A 20796-nucleotide genomic window follows, 5' to 3' on the forward strand; every position below is an offset into this window, starting at 1 on the left:
GTTTTCTTACCTGTGTTCTTCAAATTCCTCTGCTTCCTTTCCACCTCAAATACACCTGAAAAATTCTGTGCCATTTTAAAATTGCTATCTTACTCCTTTTCCCTCCTGACCGCCATGGAGCCGCAGACACTGGCTCGGGCGGTAGGGCAGCAGTGGTCAAGAACCTGGAGTACCAGAGATGAGGCGGTGGTGGCTCCAAGCCTGCTTCCCTGGGCTCTCTCCCCACCCGGGCAGTGTGGCCCGGGACCTGCTGAGGAGAGAGCGCTGGAGCGCTGGAAATCCATTTCCAGGCTGTTGAGAGAGGCCTAGATTAGAAGGGAGAGCAAGGAGAAAAGCTAGGAGACATGACAGGGGCAAAGCCATACATTTATATGTGCAAGATGGGTAAGGCAATGATCCTGAGAATCTTCAGCAGGTTTTTGAAACTAGCAGTTAATTGGTAGGATTCTCACCCTGACTAACTATACATGCTGATACCTGTGAACCAAGCAACTGCACTGAAGATAGCAATGCATATTACTAGATTAAGGTCAAGTTTCATCTTTCACAGTTAATTACTCAGTTCCGGTAAGTAACTAGCGTCTCTGAGGCCCCTTGAGAGGTCTCTCCCTCCAGGAGGGACTATTATGCAGACTGAAGGCAGGCTCCAAGCCCCGCTGACCCCAAGGAGCCATTGCAGAATCACATGGGGAGCGCTCAGGGCCTAGGGAAGTGGGTAGCCACCGAGTTGCAGGTTAATCGTGGCAAGAATTGTTGGTGAGGATGGAGGGAAGCCTTTTACTCCTGAAGAATATGAAGAATACAAAAGAAAAATTTTACCTATCTGCTCACAGAACAGGGTATTCATTAGCTGGCGGTCTCCTACACGAATGGATCACAAGCTTGTTGGCCCAGAAACAATGTGTTTTCATACATATAGGTATAAATAACATAAAACTGACTTCGAAATGATTCAACAGCAGCACTCCATTGCCCTGCCAGGCTGAGTGAGTGGCTACCCGTGAAGGGCTTACCATGACGTCCCTCTGAATGGGACCCAGTCAATTCGCTACAGGTGCAAACAGTTTGCAGACCACCATAGTGCTGCACCTGGTTTTGCATATAACACATCATGAGTGGGACCCCCCCCCCAGGGCCCTCCGGATCCTCACTCCAGCCAGCACCCAGGCCAGGCATGTGTGTAGAACTTCCTCCATCAAACAGGCCCAGTGTGGAACCCCGCAGCAGAACTCCCTACAGAGAAGCTACAGGCAAGACACACCCAGCTGATCCAGGAGCAGAACATCTTGCCAGAGTGGCACAACAAATTCACTTCCAAGGACTGCAGCAGGAAGAAGTGGAGCACAGCAGCCAGGCCCAAGTCACACCCACCTGCACAAGTTTGAACTTAGTAGATATGGAGCTGGTGCTAAACTGATAACTGCACTAAAGCTCTACACCAAAGGTTAGAAGACAGTGCTATACAAAATGAAAAAGAGAAGGAGCAAAATGCATTCTCAGGCCCCGAGCCCACCCAGAACAAATGCAGGAGACAATAGTATAGAAGAAATTAGAAATCACATACCTGAAATCTCTGACATAATAGCACCTGAAGTAAAGAAAAAATTGCAGAAAGGTATAGAGGAAACTAGATCAGAAATAATTTCTGAAAGAAAAAAATTATACTTATAACAAAAGAATTACTATGTGCTTCTAAAGAAGACACTGATAAAAAAATAGAGGAGAATAGAAAAATGATGGAATCTTTGAGCAATACAGGAAAGAAATAGAATGCATGAAGCAGATTCAAAGTGATATACTGGAAATTAAAACTCAATCACAACATGGCAAACCATTTGAATAAAAGTGAAAATAGACTTTCAGACCTTGAAGACACCACTGCAGCTAGTGAAAAGGTAAGAAAAGACCTCTTAAAAACAATTAGCATGCAGGAAAAAATAATTGAACATCTTCAAGATGATGCAAAGATGAACAACATAAGACTAATAGGCATCAATGACAAAGAAGGAGTCAATATAAATGATATAAAAAGAATATGGGCAGACATAACAGCAGAAAACTTCCCAAATATAGAGAAACAATCTGACATTCAGGTAACCAAAGCATATAGAACTCCAAATAGCATCAACCCAATTAAAAACAAACCCAGACATATAATAAGTAAGATCCCAGAAATTCAGCACAGGAACAGTATGTTAAAAGCCCCTAGAGAAAAGAAACATCACATTTAAAGGAAAACCCATCAGAATAATGGCAGATTTCTCTTCCCAAACCATCAAGTCAAGAAGAGCATGGAATAAAGTACTTCAAGTCTTGCAAGGAAACAAATTCCAACCCAGACTGAGATACCCTGCAAAACTCTCTTTCAAGATTGATGGAGAAGTGAAATACTTCTATGACAAAGAACAACTAAATAATTTCATGACAACAGACTACTAAAAGATAGAGAGGGATCAAAATGACCACAGCTTCATGAATGAGAATGGAGAGAATCCACCAAATAGGGCAAACAAACACAGGAGAAAAAGAGGTATACAATAGCAGTCTTTCAATTATTTTTTTGTATACAGCAGCAAAATATTTCCATCAGCATATGTTACACATGGGCTTCTCCTGCACCCTATTGGTCATGATTCTGTCCAGATGTACAGGATGGATATTCAGGAAGTAGCAGCAGCTCAGTCCCATACTTGACACTTGGCCACCAGTAAGCATCATGGACACCATCCACGTCCACCACATACTAGAACTTTGTGCAATATCCTATCCCCAAACTGTTAGAAGTGCTGGTCACATATTTGCCATTCCAATATCTTTCTTATGTTTTATTCTTAGTAATTTTTTTACTATCATGAAAACTTTTTCTTAGTTGATATTTTGGTATATATTAACCTAATCAAATACTATGTGAATACTCTGAATTTATCACAGATTCGTACATCTGATACACTACATGCTGGCCTCTTAGTTGGACTCACAATTTAATTTTAATTTTTGAGTATTATTTTGAAGTATTTAATTTTGAATTAATTAATATTTAATTAATTTTCTGAACATTGTTTAATTTTTGTTTTATGATTCATACTGTTTCTTTGATTTATAATCTACTTATAAGACATGGTATGATATTTTCCCCTAGTATTAGAACTTTAAAAAGTGTATTTCCATTTTCCATTGACTTTATATTAATTCTTCCTTGTCTTTTACACACACACACACACACACACACACACAAAATATGTAGATAACCTGGCATAAGATTGACAAAGTTGATACTGTTTTGTGGACATCTTCAATGACCTTTTAAATGAGTTTGTCTAACATAATTATATTTTACATAGTCCTATATAACTACCATTTTGAGAACTCTTTATTCTTTACCCAGGACCACATGGCAACTTCTCTTGCCTTCTGGATTATGATCTTTGTTATGTTCTATATGCTTCATCTGGAGGTATTAGAATATTTTGAGTTTGTATAATAACTAGAAAATATTTTACTTTTAGTGTTCAAATGTATGTTTGCTAAATATTAAATTCAATGAGGACAGATCATTTGTTTTTCAGACCTTTGAGGAAATTAGTTTCTTAAAAAAATAAATAAAATAAAATTGATATCTGTTTTTTGGTTTTGTTAATTTAAAGCAGGATTTCTGCATGCCATGCCATGCAGTTGCCATTTAGACGCAGAGCTCTGACTTGGCTCCTTCGCAGCTCTGCGGGGCTCACAGCGCTGTAGTGAGGTGATGGCCCCCTGGGCTATTCTAAGTATAACGGTATGACCTCTTCTTTAGCATTCAGGTAGCCACCTCTTCCCTTTCACTTCGTGCCCTTGTAGTTCTAGCTCAGTTTCCTCTATAACTGTGATGCCTGATAATAGCTTCTTATTATAAAATCTTTTATAGCCATCTATATAATTTAAATTGTATGTCTGTGTAGATAAAAGCTCATGTATAGACCACATGTGTGCATATAAAATTTTAAAACTTATTTCCTACGATTATCGTGTTCTAGGTATTGAAAATATCTCTAAAAGACTTACCGATACACATATTATTAGTATATTTGATTAAAACTACACAAATCATACCAGTTGTTCAAAACAACAAAAATATAATCAAATTTTGAATAGTGAATTTAAATACTCTAAAATGAAATTCTTAATGGAAATGTATTTTTAGTGCTATTTTTCAAAAGTGTAGTTGAAACTTTTGCTCTGTATTTGATGGAAGAAAAAAATGCGAATGTGTAGAGCTTAAAACTATTTGGGATGACAGCAGTATTTTCGGGTTTGTTGAGAGGGCGCGGAGATTTTGAAGATGTTATGAAATGAAATGAGAAGGGGCATCCCTGGAGTTGGGATCAACTCTTCCTGGCCGAAGTGCGTAACTGTAGGATGGCTACGCGCTCCGAATCTGAAGGAAGTCACACAAAGGTGCCCTCGCGGGCTTAGCACATGTTCTGTGAAGGCTTTCAGTCCCAGAAATCATTTCAAGTCAGGCTGGGAGGAGTCGTCCTCGCTCACCCTTCTCTGTCATTCTCATTTGAGATGCTCTTCTTTTCTACACTATGCTTTGTCCAAAAGATGAGTATTCAGAACAGTTTGAAAGAATTGCATACATTTACACATGCAAAAATCAAGTTTTCTCTGTACTGGTCCCGCATCACCTGCGGGAGAGGCCTGAGTCCATGAATAGCAGTCCATTCTATGCATATACACTATTTTTCTTAAAAATATTACCATGTTTAATGCTGTTCCCATATTTCTTATATAGGCCTTCACATATTCAGTGCTATTCTTCACTAAATACTTATTGTCGTTTTTGAAATTTGAGGTAGGACAACAAAAGTAGCACCAATGTTTATCCTCCTCCTCCTTCTCTCTTCCTCTTCCTCCTTCCCTGCTTCCTCCTCCCCCTCCTCCTTGTCATCATCTTCTTCCTCCTCATCATCCTCTTCCTTTTGCTCCTCCTCCTCCTCCTCCTCTTCCTCCTTCTTCACAATTTGACGTATGCCAAGCCACAGGGAGTCTCCCTGTAATGATGAATCCAGCGCCAAACAGCTCTGACAGCTTAATGCATTCCCCTGAACACTTTTTTTTTCTTTTTCATATTTTACTCGTTTTATTTTTGTTGTGTAAGAGCCTTTTATGTTGTAGCTACTGCTAGAGCTGGAGTCCAGAGAGTCTGGTGTGGGTTTTCACAATTCCTGATAGAAGACTTGGTGAACACAGTCTCTTTCCAGGGGTCGGGGTCAGGGAGCTGTAGGTCTTAGGCGTGGCATAAAGGTGGTCAAAGCTGCCCAAAGTCGCGGTGCAGGCTTCCGCAGAAGCTTTGACAGTGGCCTGCACGCTTTTGTTCAGGCTTAGTGATAAACATTTTTGATACGCATTTTTGTTGAAGCTCAGTGATAGATAATGCCACACATTAACTCGTGTCGAGCTGCTTTTCATTCAGGTGTATGATAAAGCACGTGGATAGAAACAGAGTCCTACTCACCACATGTCACCTCCTCATGCTCCAGAAATCGTCCCCATGCCCTTCCTTCTCACTGGATAAAGGAAAAAGGATCTATTTTCAAGAAATAATTTTAGGAAAGTTGAAGGCCTGGAAATGGATTCTCTTAAAGTCATCAGTGAGTGACAGGCTCGTGCAACATCTTCCTGTCTTCCTGTACCTCCACCTGAAGAGAGTTACTCTGTTTTATGATCCCCAGAAAATGTCCACGATGATCTTGCCACCTCTAACGTACAGCTTCTAGCCCCTTGCATGTCCTCCCCTTCCACAACAATCCAGGGGCCATCACCTAACGGAACCAGGAGAGCTGCTCTGGGCAGTTTTAGCTTGGCTCCTAGAATCTGTCTTCTCCTTGCTTTGTTGTTCTCATGATCAGGGTGGGGGCTGACTCCAGCACAGGTGACCTCAGGCCGGCCGCATCAGAGAAGCAGAACATGTAGGTGGAGCCTGGCAACAAGCAGGGAGCAAGCTGCGGAGAGCTGGAGACCTTGAAAGCAGAGAGGGAAGGGGAGATTCAAAAGACTTTACCTTTATTGTTATTTCAAATTAGCTAAAAAAGAAGAATTTCAAACGCTTCCTCTACAGGCAAATGCTGCACTCTTGAGGTGGTAGATCCGCTGTTGCCCCACGGGATGGTCACTGTACAGCGTGTGGATGTGTGGAAGCGTCGTGTGCAGTCCATGCATACGTACAACATTGTGTTAATTGAAAACGAAACAGAACTTTAAAAATTGCTAAAAGTTTTTGCTCAAATTGAGTTTTTATGTTGAATATCTATCAATGGCTTTAGGTTTTAATAGCATGAAACCTCAGCTGTGTTGAGCTTGACATTGGGTCAAGATGAACTTTAGCAACAAATGCTAAATTAATAAATGCAACATAGGACCCTTGAACTTTGACCTTTTTTTTTTTTTTTTTTTTTTTTTTTTTTTTATTTTGGGCATCTCAGACTTGTAGTGATCCTCCCGTTTCAGCCTCTTCAGCACTGGGATTACAGGCATGTACCACCGCTCCCAGACTCAGGGGTGACTCTGAGTGCCTGGAGGCATGGCTGGCGCATTTGGCTGTTTTTTGTTTTGTTTTGTTTTTGTATTTAGGACAGGGTATATAGGATGTACAGGGTCTCACTGCGTAGATCAGACTTGTAGTGATTCTTCGATTTTCAGCCTCCGAAGTGCTGGGATTCCAGGAGCGTGCCACCCCACCCAGTCTCCATAGCTATCTCAGCGTGCCCCGGGGGTGGGGCCAGCACAGCAGTCCTGGGGATCAGACTCTTGTCCCCTGCATCTGCCTAAGCAGGTGCTTTAATCTGCTGAGCTATTTGGTCAGCCCTTGGAGAAGAGTTTTTTAATTTAATTTTATTTTTTGGCTATTTCAGACTGCCTCAAGGGCACATCCTATGCAACCTGAGGAGCTGGGAATTGAACCGTCATCCTTTGCACCTGACTGCATTTGCCCAACTGATGCTTTGAATAACTGAGCTATCCAGCAAGCCCCCTTGGCTGGTTTTGATACCAAAGAAATATGTAAAGAAAATCTCTGGGCTTTACTCCTTGAGTCAAATCTAAGCTCAGATCAGGAACAACAAATTTAAAAGGGAAGCGATCAATTCCTTTTAGTATCTGTATACAGCCTAACACAGTGTCTCTAAACTGTCTTTTGGGGCAGGCAAGAGAGCTCAGCAGACTCAGCGCTTCAGTCATTTCTTTTTGTTTTTTTGTGTTTTTCTTCCTAGTACATAACGTTACATTCATCTTAGAGAGGAGGCACATGTATTGAACATATCTTAGTTCTTTTTATTGTCCTCACCCCCATCTCTAGGGCCCTTTCCCATCTGCAAAAGACCTAAATCTCTCATTCAATTCCTGTAGTCTTTTATTTGGCCACAGTCATTACTTTTGTGCAGCAGGGTGGTTCTCCTCTCTGTAGACCTGAGTGAACAGCTTTGCTGGGCCGTGTCCAGCTTCCTCACATCTTCCCAGCGGCCTGCGTGCTGACGCACACATGGCCCTCCAGATGCTTCTGCCCCTGGCTTGGAGAAAGAGGATAGTGCTGAAACTCCTGCCAGATCTGTTTCTAAACTGTTGCTATGTTCTGGTGCACAATGGCCAGATGTGTCTGACACTGTTTTCAAGACAAAGAAACTGGTTGTGTTGAAAAGTAATTTTTGTTGGTAGGAAGCTGCAGTGACATTCCAGAATGACACAGGCTGTCACTTCACTATGAATTGGCCTAGCACTAAATTATTTACACTTTTAACTTTGCCAGTGTATCACTACATAAACTCTCCAGAACTAGGAGGCCAGAAAATGAAGTACCTTTTCCAATGTTATGTAGTTAACACATGGCAAATCAGGAATTCAAATCCTGCTGTGTTTTTCACCCAACCATACTCCTCTCTTCATGCCCATCAATCAAATTTGCTGGTTGCCTACTGCGTGCTTCACACCATGCTAGGCTGTGAGGTCCCAAAGCCTTCGTCAGACGGAACTCTGTCTGAATGGCTGTTTGCATCTATGCAAGAGAGGCAGGTGTGCACACAAGTAATTGCAGTGAAATAGTGTGTGTGTGTGTGTGTGTGTGTGTGTGTGTGTGTGTGTGTTCTTGTCTTTGAATTTCCTATCACAGCCTGAAACGTAGAGGTTTAGGTCTATGAAAAGACACAATTAGAGGGGGAAGTTAATTAAGTATGTCCTTTGTGAGGGGTCCTAGCACCAGAAGTCGCTCATTTATCTTCACTCTTGCTCTTCTAACTTTGTAGCTTCAATGGAGCCTTAAAATTCCTATGATAGGGAGGGATAAGAGATGGTTATGAAACACTGCATTGAGTTAAACCAGCAGATGTTGTTCATGCTAATAATCAACAGAAAGGTTAGTGACCTCATCTGTATCTTGGGAAATGTTTTGACAGTTGTTCTGAAATTGTATTCCATTTTTTCAACTTTTCCTCAGGATACTACCTAACCTACTTTTGGGTCCCTTACAATTCCACGTAGGTGCTCAGCAGTTATCACCACATCAAGTGTGACAGAGCCTGGTGATCACTGTACTATTGAGTGACAATATTTCTGCAGAACAGGAAAGTCCCAGAGTGCACTTGGCCCCAGTAGCAGGCTGGCCATTCCTCACAATCTGGAGAGCACATTGTATTTCTGGTCATGCAGTGCGTGTCCATAATCCTTTTTTACACAGCTTCTATCTTGTCAAGAGGGCTGAGAAGAGTTAGACATGGCTTGGAAAATGACGACAATACTAACCATTAATTACCATTAATCAGCATTGCTCTTGTCTAGGCATTTGCTGCCCTGCATAATCTCCACAGCGACTCTTGCTCCCATTTTACCCATGAGGCTTTTGAGGCTTTAAGCAATTAGTCACTTGTGCAGAGCCACAAAGCAGCAGCCGGAGGCTTCTTGCAAACCCAGGTCTGCCCTCCTGCAAAGCCTGCACAGTCGATTCCTACAAAACTAATCCACATGCATTTTCCTGACACAACAAATGTTGGGAAACTTCATTCTTTATATAGAAAGAAGATCTAGAGATTAAAACTAGACAACATAATATTTCTTTAATTATGTGAAATCCAATGATTTTAGGGTGGTGCTTAGAAAGGGTCATAATTTTAACAGTGATATTTTTAATTTTTATAGTTTATAAACTCTGTTTTATTTATTTTTAAAGATGTATTCATTTATTTCTTTGGTACAGAGTCTCACTATGCAGCTCAGATTCATAGTGATTCTCCTGTCACAGCCTCCCATTGCTAATACTGCAGGTGTGCGCCGCCATGCATGCCCATTTCAGTGCCCCACTCGGTGCAGGGCCTGCACAGCATGCGGTACTGGGGATCAAACCCCAGAGCTTGTGCTTGCCAGGCAGGTGCTTAGACTGCCGAACTATCTCCCTGACCCTAAACTGTGTTTTATTAGCTTACTGTCATTCATTTCTTTTCAACTGGGAGATTAGTAGGCAAATATCCATTTCTAATTTATTATCCATTCTTATTTATTATGTATGGTATAAATGTGTGATTCAAATGCAAGATCCAAAATTAAGCCAACCTGTTATCTTCAATTTTCCTCTCGAGGAGTCAAAATCAGAGCCTTGCATGCTGACTAATCATGTACCAAACATTTTGTTTTAAATGAGTCAACCTGATAATTTATAAACCTTAAAATGTGGAACTTAAAACATTTGCAGGGGCTAGGGAGATAGCTCAGTGTTCTAAGCGCCTGCCTGGCAAGTGCAAGGACCTGGGTTCAATCCCCAGCGTTGCATGCCGGGAACGTGACTTTTTCAATTCATGTCTTTCTATTAAAAAGTATTGCTCACACTAGAAGGATCAGGTTCTTTCAAAATGTCTGATTTTACCTGAGCATTCACCAGAATTCTAGAGAGCACTGGTTTTGGCTGTTACTTTGTTACCTTTATGGATGAAGCAGACTTCTAAAATTGAGTTTGTAAGCAAGACAAGCCAGGTGCATTAAGCTTTGTTGCTGCCCCAACATGTCTTATGAGTATCTATAGATAGCCAGTTTTTAGCATTTGCCTTTGATGATGTAAAATAGTTATAATTCCTCAAATGCTTGATAAATGCTCAGCGCCACACTAAACACTTTGCATGTGTGACCTTTCCAACCCTTCTTTCATCTTGCTAAGTTACAGTGTTATCATCCGTAAAATGAGAGTAAAAATACCACTTACAGGAGGGTTTTGACTTATTTAAGGTCATGTGGTTAATAAGTGGAAAAGTTGAGTTTTTTTTGTTTTTGTTTTTTTGGCGGAACCGGGGATTGAACTCAGACCCTTGTGCTTGCCAGGTAAGCGCTTATTCCACTGAGCCATTTCCCTGGCCCCAAAAGTTGAGATTTGAATGCAAATGGAGGAGTCCAGACTACTAACCAGGATGCTGTGGTAGCCCTGGTCAGAATGCTCTGCTGCCTCAGGACTGGTCCCCAGAGTCCTCATCGGCTGGGTTCTGAAAGCTGTTTCCTCATAATCCTGTTTGCACTATCCAATGAGACCTGGTTAGAAACAGTCTGAGCCATTCTCAGAGAAGACATGTTTTGCTTTATTAGTTGCTTTCATAGAAAGTGGTTTGAATCTACACCAGCAAAGTGCATCTTGTGTAGTGGTTACTAAACTTTGAAAAGTGTTTACAAAGGAGGGCCCACATGATGCTTTATACATACTCAGCGAGGAGCTATGACCAGAGAGACTTGCACTTGACCACAAGCATCACATGTATTTCTCCATCATAGTCCTCTCAGGATCCATCTCAGGGACCTTTTCAACCTATAATGCATGACAATTTTAGGATGAGGAGATAATTAACTTTAACTCTACAAAGCTGGTTTTAAGAAAAACTTTGCCACCAAAACTGTGAATTCAGAGAACCTATTTTTTTTTCATGTGCAAAACAAGAATAGCATTTGCCTTGCTTATGCCCACCTCCTTTATTTTAAGGATGTAAATAGGAAATCCTTCTACAAATAACAGATGAAGTGACACTATTCTGAAAGGCAAAGAGTTTGCAGCCAAACAAATTTAGGTTTGAAGTCAGATTTTAACAGTCACTAGCTAAGTGATTTTGGACACATTATTTACCTTAATTAAGATTATTATAAGATTAAATCAAATATCACTCCCTTGTAACACAACAAGCCCTAGCAAATAGGTCTTCCTGATTAGCAGTTCGATACGCATGGCCTTATTTCAGTGTAAGGAAAAAAGAAGAAATTATTAGAAAGACCTGAATGAAAATGTGAATAGATGCTGTGTAGAAGAATGACATGAGTTTCTGGTAATTTTAGTGTGACTTGTACCCTCAAAACTGTCTTAACAGAGTAGTAGGTCATTGGCAGCAAGCTGGAAAACCCCAACAACAAATGCATTTTAATTGATCTCTCTTTTCTCTAAAAAGAAGGATCTCAATTTGAAGAGTTTAGAGCTCATTGGCCTTGTTCTTGGCACATGAACTTTTAAAATGACGATTTGTTAAAACAAATACTTGATGTGTACTCACTTTTCTCCGGCACCTTCACGAATGTCCTATTTCCAAGTGTCCCAACGCAGTTTACTAAAATCTTACAAGATTCATGTAATGCATACTGTGTGTGTAGCAAGGGGGTTAGGACAGTACATGATAGGCATGGGAAGCAGGAGTGTAAGTCTGTGGGAAAAGTTGCTTACTTCCTGTTTCTCCTGAGACAACAGGTGAGTTTCCTATCATGTGCTTATTTTAAATATCTTTACTATGTAAGGGCAATTTTCATTTTGTAAAATCTGAAGAAAATTATAGAGTGCTAAAATATTTTAGAGTTCAGGCAGCAGGAGAGTGATTGGAAAATAGTGAAACTAAAACGAGGCACTTTTTTCTCTTGAAAAATCTTCAGTTCTTCAAAACTTACATGCAGTCTAGTACACATGATAATTTATTTTGCTTTGTCTTTTTTTTAGAATGACTACAGAAAGCTGTCGATGCAGTGCAAAGATTTTGTGGTTGGACTCCTTGACCTGTGTCGAAACACCGAGGAGGTCGAGGCCATTCTGAACGGGGATGTGGAGACGCGCCAGCCGGGGGACCAGGGCCGCCCGAACCTCAGCCGCTTAAAGCTGGCCATTAAATACGAAGTGAAGAAGGTAGGGTCGGGTGCGGAGCCCGCTTTCGTTACTGCACTCTCAGCAGCGGTGCTGAGGAAGCTAAGTCCTGCGTTTTTAGGTTGAGCTGGGCCCTTCTCATTCAGCTTCCCTATACGAATTGTTAGCAGACCATCTAGGCAAGCCCTACGTTCGGGGAGGTGTCAGCCCGCGCCGCCCCTCAGCCCTGAAAGCTGTCCTTATTTATACAGAAGTTCACGGTGACTGCTGCTTTCTTTAAGTCGTGCCATTAGCAACGACTTCGTGCACCCGCACGACGCGGCATTTATTATGCGGTGCGTGCGCTCTTGCAGCACTTCGGGCTCCAACCCATCTTCCCATTTCTTGATGCTCCCCAGCTTCAGATCATTGCCTACGGTTTCCTCTTTCCTGTGTTTGAATCCCTTGCAGCTGGATCGTAGAGTAGTTTTAGTTTCTGTCTTCACTCTGTAGCCCTTATTGCTCTGAGTCATTTTTAGGACATAAGTTTTTACATTTTTTTAGTTAGGTAGACGTTTTTATAATAAAGGTGACCCCTGCTATGTTAAATATTCAGACAGTACAGACATGCTGCCTCTCAGCCTGTCATGTTCTTCATGGAGATTAATAACCACTTGGGAGTGTTTCTCTCCACAAATCTGCACCTAGACACCTCCATGTGGACGTCCTGCCCGAGTCCGGGGCACCTTCATGTGGCAGCCAGTAAGAGTGCACTCAGCTCCTTAAGGGCCACACTGTCATGTTATTACCCGTTACATGAGGTTGTTCTCTAAGGGTCTTTATTATGTTCTTTAGGTTTGAGCTGTTACCCCAGTTGTCTTTTTGCACAGTGAATACTGAGCTTGTTTACTGCATGACTTTATCTGCAGAAAAAATTCCTATATATGAAATTACTATGTCAAGTTTTTATTTTTAAATTTGAAAGCATTCACTAAGTTTTCCTTTGAAAAGAGGATACAGCAATTACACACATCACTAGACTATAAGAGGGAGTCTTGCATCCACACAGTGGGTGCTACCCAGCTTTACCATTTAGAGCAGACAAATATTAGATCTTGTTATGATTACCTTTGAAGATAACCAGGCTTAAGTCTCATAACATTCTAATGTTTTTATATAAAGTTTTAGTTTGTGTTATTGCTTTTTGTATATTCAATAAATTTATTTTCTGTTTTATGTAAATAAAAATAATTAATAAGATTCATTAAAATGATAATTTTAAAATCCTGAAAAATTAAAAAGTGAACATTAAAATTACTTTCACTAAGGAAATTTTCAGCACAAGAATAACAGAAGCTATCAGGAGAACCCAAGAGACCACCCAGAAGCAGACCTCTGTACAGTTGAGAACTTAGGATAAAATAATTGTGGCATTTTTAATTCATATAAGAAAATCATATCAAACTATTTTTAGAAAAATATTCACCTGGGACAGTATAATTTTTATATCATTCTTTCTAGGTAGAATGACATAGGTGATAGGTAGGTAGGCAGGTAGGCAGATCTATGCTCTAATGCCCCTACGTAAAATATCCGAATCTTTTTATAATGTTAAATTTCTTTCTTTCTTTCTTTCTTTCTTTCTTTCTTTCTTTCTTTCTTTCTTTCTTTCTTTCTTTCTTTTAGGAACCAGGGATTGAACTCAGGCCCTTGCACTTGCCTGGGAAGCACTTATTCCACTGTGCCATCTCCCCCACCCCTATAATGTTAAATTTCAAAAACACATTTCTATGCTTTAAAAGAAGGTTCATTTGTCACATGGGGAAAGTTTGATAAGTTAGAAACCTCAGTTTGCACAATCATATTAGGACTTCTTGCCATCTTGCTTGATGCCTGTAATTAGATGTTTTATGTTTGCTTTTTAATTCTGACTATTTTCCACGGGAAAGCACTAAACTGAATGTTGTACATGAGAGAACTCATGCTGAGCTCGTCTTAACTGGACTCCTACGTGCTCTGTCCCCTCCTGCCAGTTTGTGGCCCACCCCAACTGCCAGCAGCAGCTGCTCTCCATCTGGTACGAGAACCTTTCTGGTTTACGGCAGCAGACGATGGCGGTCAAGTTCCTCGTGGTCCTTGGGGTGGCCCTTGGGCTGCCCTTCCTGGCTTTGATTTACTGGTGTGCCCCCTGCAGCAAGGTATGTCTGTGAAGCTGGGCTCGGGTATCTCCTTCAGGTGTGTCTAATCAGGCAGAAGTGCTGTCCAAAGGAGAAGTCCAGCAAAGTACGCAAGCTTAGGCAATCTTTGTTTTTAATAGTACAAAACAATATGCAGTTGCTACTGGAAACATAAAAAGAAATGGAAAGGAGAAAGGCTTCACCTGTAATATCAACCACTACTAGTAAAGGAAAGTAAGCCTTAATTCTCATCTTAGGGCTTTTTAGAGTTTTTTCTAGGCACTTGTGTGAATATAATTTCGTACTTATTTTTAATGAGGTCCTACTATCACTCAACTGATACTGAAAATGATATCCTTGAAATGATTCTCCTTGAGCAATATTTGAAGTAAGCATTTTGCATTTTCTTTAGCTAATATGAGCAGATAATTAAATAAAAGACTGTGATATACTTTTTAATATGGTGCCTTTGTTAGTGAAATGTTTATATCAAAAACAAGATACACTAGAACCCAACAGCAGAACTGGCTTATCTTCTCAGCTACACCAGTTGCTCAGGCTCTGGTCAGAAGGTCTTCAGAAGGTCTCCAGCCTGCCCTCCTGTGGCACAGTGGCCATGGCTCTCCTGCCCGCCGTGTCCTGCGGTGTCCTTTGCTCTTTCTTTGTTTTTTGGCTCAAGCCTGCCCCGTGGAGCCATTTTCTCCCCTATCCTTCACTTTTTCTTTTCAAACAAACTTTTTACTTTTTTTTCATTTCATTCCATTCTTCATTCCCCCCAAAAGTCCAAGGAATGCTGACATCTTGTTCTGTTATCATCTTAAAATGTATAATGTTAAAAATTGATCTCATATCAATATGGTATAAATGAAGACTATAAATTTAAAAGAGAGCTATTAAAACAACATCAATAGACAGACATTTTATAGAAAATTATATTTTTCCTTTCCATAGGAATGACAATCATTTTGCCAAAAAATTTTTCTAAATGGTCCTCATTTGAGCATAAGCTACATTTATGTATGTAACCTGTCCTACTCAGATTTTTGAAACCTTCAGAAATTCAAACCGATTTAAAAAGGGCAGAGGGTTTCTCACTCACCTGTCTCCACTCTGTGGTCAGTTCAAGAATAATCTTTTTTCTACACTGTATAACTTTGCTTTCGCGTTACCAGTGAGCACAAAATCACGCAGCCTTCTGCAGCGTCTGGTTCTCTGACTCAGGCTACTCACGGCCATCGTTAGCATTACACATTCCATAAATCTTGATTGAATCCCTATTAGCCTGGTGCCCTCGCTCTTCCTTCTTTTCTGTTCATGTTTCTTGCTGGCATCTGGTTTCCATTTTCATGTACCCACACTGAGGCAAATGAGCAAATTAAATAGACACTGTCAGGAATGTTTCCTCAAGCTGAGAATCTGTTTTACCAACCATCACTTATCCCTGCAGCTGGTCCACTTTGTGGTCTTTCTCCTTAGCATTGGAGATCAACATGATGTACAAGTCAGAGGTTCTTTTTTAATTTTTAATTTTTTAAAATGTATTTAGTACAGGTTCCACAGCATTTCACTACACAGATCGGACTTGTAGTGATCCTCCTGTCTTCAGCCTCCCAAGCTCTGGGGTTATAGGCGCGCACCACCACAACCTGTTTCAGTCTCCATCTCAGTGTGCCCGGGAGTGGGGCTGGCATGGCACACAGGGGACGGAACCCTGGTCCCTGCATCCGCCTAAGCAGGCACTTTAGTCTGCTGAGCCAAATGGCCGGCCCTAGTCAGAAGGTTTTTCATAAGGGGGACCTAGCTCTACCTACATGGATGCTTTTAATGAAATGTATTTAAAATATTTTAGAATTTCCACTATATCCATGAAAATTAGCCCCAATCTAATCCAAGGCTTATGCATCTTCTTCAGCAAGTCCCTATTTTTACTTGATGTTAGTTTTGTTGAGTCTTCAAGCTTTTTCTTTCTCCTTCCTGGAGTCTTTTTGCCCTTCCTTGTTCTTATTCTACTATTTTTACCCAAAGAGCATTTGTTTCATGCTTATTACAACCAAAATAAGTGATGCTGGAATTTTACATTACATGAGACTAGGCTAACATTAACACTTTTCATTTCTATGTTTTCTGGATGGGTAAGTATAGATGCCTAAAGAGAGTCTGATAGATGATGCCGAAAGGCAAGTACTCTTTATGCTTGTTCTTCGCAGCTTTCCGGGTTAGCCAGCAAGGCGATGCCCACTTTGTAAGCCCAGAACTGAAAGCTGAGGCACGAGGATCGCAAGTTTGAGCTCAGCCTGTCTCAGAATAAAAATAGTTTTTAAAATACTAGGGATGTGCTCAAGCCTTTAAAAATATGTTTTAAAAAGGAATCAGTGAGAAGATCCTGTGTTCAATCTCTAGTCCTGAAAAATAACTAGTACTACTATTATTTATTATTATTATTTTCTAGGTCAATAGTTTTAAAGTTATTCAACAGTCTTCCTATTTACAGTTATTTTTATAAACTTGCTGCACCCCATGCCTCGGGGTCTGCATGCTGGCTGTTCAGCTTAATAATTTGATTGCACCCGTGGCCACACTTCAGGCCCACCAACTTTAGTTTTCTATCTAGAAATAAGGCTGACTTTATGTTCTGCATTTTTTCCCACCAATATAATATTTTAATAATTTAATTATTCTTAATAGAAAAGTTAATATATTCAATTATTATTTAAAAGCATCACATGTAGGTTAAAATGTGATGGAAATTCATAACAACATGAAGTTATTATTCTGTCTCTAAGTATATAAATTCACACAGGTAATTTGGAAGAACACTGAAAGGTATAGATGTTTAAGTTTGTGTGTGTGTGTGTGTGTGTGTGTGTGTGTGTGTTTTGTGAAGCATACAAAGTGAAGGTGTCTATCTGGTGTGCATTTGGCAGATGGGGAAGATAATGCGCGGACCGTTTATGAAGTTTGTGGCACATGCAGCCTCCTTCACCATTTTTCTGGGACTTCTAGTCATGAATGCAGCCGACAGATTCGAAGGCACTAAACTCCTGCCTAACGAAACCAGCACAGATAATGCCAAGCAGCTGTTCAGGATGAAGACATCCTGCTTCTCGTGGATGGAGATGCTCATTATATCCTGGGTGATAGGTAAAGGCTGGCTTGTGCCTTCATTATGTGCAGCCTCAGCAGCTGGCCTGAGGGATGCTGCTTCTCCTACACAGCAGTTGTACAGGGGAAGGCAGCAGCCACAGGCCCTGCACTCCAGAATTTTCTTTGTGTTTGCGGAGCACACAGAGAAGCTGGCCTTGGGTTCATTATTAGTGTCAGAGTCTACTCATGTACATTGTGCTTTTTGCAATTCCCAGGAAGAAAAGTGACAGGTGGGTATTAGTCACATCCCACTAATGATGGAAAACTGCCACTCATATTTCGGGAGAGCTGCGACTTCCAGTTTGAAGGCAACCACATAATTTTATGTTGAGATTTAATAGAAACTAAAGTTAATGGCTACTCATATTATTGAACACTATATGTCAGGAATTGTTCAAAGCTCTGTCTGTCTGTTTCTCTCTCTCTCTCTCTCTCTCTCTCTCTCTCTCTCTCTCTCTGATATATACGTCAGTTTTCTGATCTGTAACATACAACAGCTAGCTTGATTACACTTTTCCAGTGACAGGTAAAAAAGGACTCAGTCTTAATTGCTACATTATTTGTCATCAAAATCATTCATATGTCTTGCCATTAAAATAGTGCAAATGAAAAATGCTTCAAGTGGATATTTGTGAACAAATAAATTGGATATTAGTAAGGACCTTTGCTTAGTACTGAGACTGTTAAGGTGAATGAGGCATAGTCTTTGTACTCTAAGAAGTTAGATCTAAAGAGAAAGCCAAGGGCTGGAGAGATAGCGTGGCGGTCTAAGCAGCTGCCTGGCAAGTGTAAAGACCAGAGTTCGATCCCCAGTACCACATGCCGTGTAATCACAGCACTGGGGAGGCTGTGACAGGAGGATCACTATGAGTCTGGGCTGCTTAGTGAGACCCTGTATCAAATAAATAAATAAATATTTTGTGGGCCGGGGAGATAGCGCAGTAGAATAAGTGCTTGCCTGGCAAGTACAAAGGCCTGAGTTCAATCCCTGATTCTGCCAAAAATAAAAATAAAACAAACAAACAAAAAAGAGCAAGCCAATAAGTAAGTAAATTATTAGGTTCAATGCAAGCATTGCTATAATCAAGTCATAGGGTATTACCAAGGGCACGTACTGGCCATCTAAATCTGAGAGAGGTGGGACACAGAAAGCCAGGGAAGCTTTCCCTGGGTGGCTCCTTCAGCGGGAGGAGACACAGATGCCACAGGGCAGGAGAGCATCAGATAGACAGGTGTAGGTCACGACTATATCTAGCACAATGAGACATCATGACGTAGGCAGGGCTGGAGTCCAGGTGCATTTGTTGTGTGTGGACAGAAGGCAAGGGGTGGTGGCTTGCCACAGACTTTAAGTGATTGACAGTGTGGTCAGATCACAACTCAGAAAGGTCTCAGTGGGTTTGAAGTAGAGAAGGTGGCTTGGAGGAGGGGTGGTCCGGAGGATGAGACCCAGCTGAGTCGATCATCACGAGGAAGGTGAGGCTGGAATTCAGGGAACAGGGGGAGGGGGAGAAACTTGAAAGCTACTTTAAAAATAAACTGACTTTTAAATATGAGAAAGCAGTGCATGGATCCTGCGGTGAATTAGTAGGGCGTGACTGTAACATGCTTAGGGGGACAATGTAGCAGGAAGAGCATGGCTGGTGCTGGGAGACTGGAATACTGACTGGCATTGACTTTGGAATTTCAAATGCCCATGGAACTTCCAGGTGGAAACAGCCACAAATAGGCGATCTGACTTCTGGAAGAAGTCTGAGCTGTGGATAAAGTCCCAGAAATCCTCAATTCCCAGGAGTACTTACCCCCTGACGCTGCATGAAATCACACAGGGTGGAAGTCTGTGGGCTGCAAAGAGTGGAAGGCTCAAGGACTCTTCATATAAAATCTTCGCCTGTCCGTAACTCCCCGCCCCTGCCCAACCCTCCGCCTTGCCCACCCTCAGAAGCATCCACAACCAGTGAGACTACTTCCCGGCTTCTCCATGTGGAGCTTAATGGGAAGATAACTTGAACTATTAGGAAGTGTTCTGTACATTACCGTATGGTCAGTTCAAATTCAGGTGAGGTAATTCCCGAGCAGCTGAGAGTTATTCAAAGCTTTTGAATCACTATTTGCTGTCTACATTTCAAAAGATGTAGGTAGTGGCTTCAGATGTGAATCACATCAACAGAGTAAAAGCAAACCTCACACTAAGAAGAGAAGTGAATTTATAGTATTTTTTTGTTAATTTAATTGATGAAACTGGACAAACATATTTCATCTCTATTATCTTAATGTAAGAATAAACACTATTAGAACAGTGCCTGTACCTTATTAGTTTAACAACCTATGTGCTAACACTTTAATATATATGTTATGTAAAATATATGATACACTTTTTGTCATATTCAAAATGTCTAGTTAAATTCAGACAAACCTTAGTGAAAATTGTAATTATTACAATTTTCACTAAGGTTTTGTAAGTTTTTTCTAAATAGGGTTCACTACTGAAAACACAAAGCAATAGGCTTTTTTAGCACAAGATGAAACTCTGAAAAAATTAAATTTTATATAAGAAGATTATAAAGAAAAAGTGTTCCTTTAATTCTTTATCATAGTTCATTCTCATATTGATATATTGTTTATTATAAACTTTAATTTTTGATTTTTACTTGGAAACCTAAGTCAAAAAATGCTAAATCAATCTTTAATTTTTATGCATAAAACTTATTTTCCTTGGAATTATTTCCATGTTTGTATTTTTATTTTACTTCAGAGATACCTCATATTTATTTAAATAGTGAATAACACAAAAGAGGCAACGATGCCTTTATAGCATATGTTAAACTTCTGGTTTAGTTTCTGACACTAGTAGTTTTCGTTTTCTTCTTGCTTTGTCTCGATTCTTAAAGGAAAGCTATAAAACCTTCTGGAACTATTGATAAGAAGTAGGCCATTTGGGCAGAGGTCGGGGTGGAATATTGCCTTGAGGGCAGTGACCCATTACTGGTCACAGAAAACAAGTTCATCCGTATTCAGTGAAGAAAACAATGAAAAGCTGAAGAGCAGAAGTTACATTTCAAAAGATCGTGGCAAGGCAGAACTGTGAGGCCAGACGCCACAGGAACACGGCGCAGCGTATGGGCCAGGACACGTCGAACGCAAGGGTCCTAGGAGCACTTGTGATTAAGGCCGGTGTGAGTGGCTACGGACGCAAATGCTGCTGACTCTTCCACAACAACATTGTAGTCGGGACGGTGGTCACCACACTGACAGGCCACACAGACAGGCCACATGGACAGGCTATGTGGATGGGTTACATGGACAGGCCACACAGACAGGCCACATGGACAGGCCACGTGGATGGGTTACATGGACAGGCCACACAGACAGGCCACATGG

The 20796-nt window shown here is 40.9% G+C and overlaps 1 protein-coding gene across 1 annotated transcript in view; it reads left to right on the plus strand.

Annotated features, from left to right (window-relative positions):
* Trpc6 (transient receptor potential cation channel subfamily C member 6) overlaps positions 1 to 20796 on the plus strand; it is a 119219-nt gene that overhangs the window by 67461 nt on the left and 30962 nt on the right. Inside the window, exons 3-5 of the mRNA XM_004626156.2 lie at positions 11975 to 12157; positions 14128 to 14292; positions 17196 to 17412. Of these exons, the coding sequence (XP_004626213.1) occupies positions 11975 to 12157; positions 14128 to 14292; positions 17196 to 17412 (565 nt within the window). The remainder of the gene's footprint in view (positions 1 to 11974; positions 12158 to 14127; positions 14293 to 17195; positions 17413 to 20796) is intronic.

This window comes from Octodon degus, unplaced genomic scaffold (genome assembly GCF_000260255.1).
Source record: "Octodon degus isolate 3935 unplaced genomic scaffold, OctDeg1.0 scaffold00012, whole genome shotgun sequence".
In the NCBI taxonomy this organism is placed as follows: domain Eukaryota; kingdom Metazoa; phylum Chordata; class Mammalia; order Rodentia; family Octodontidae; genus Octodon; species Octodon degus.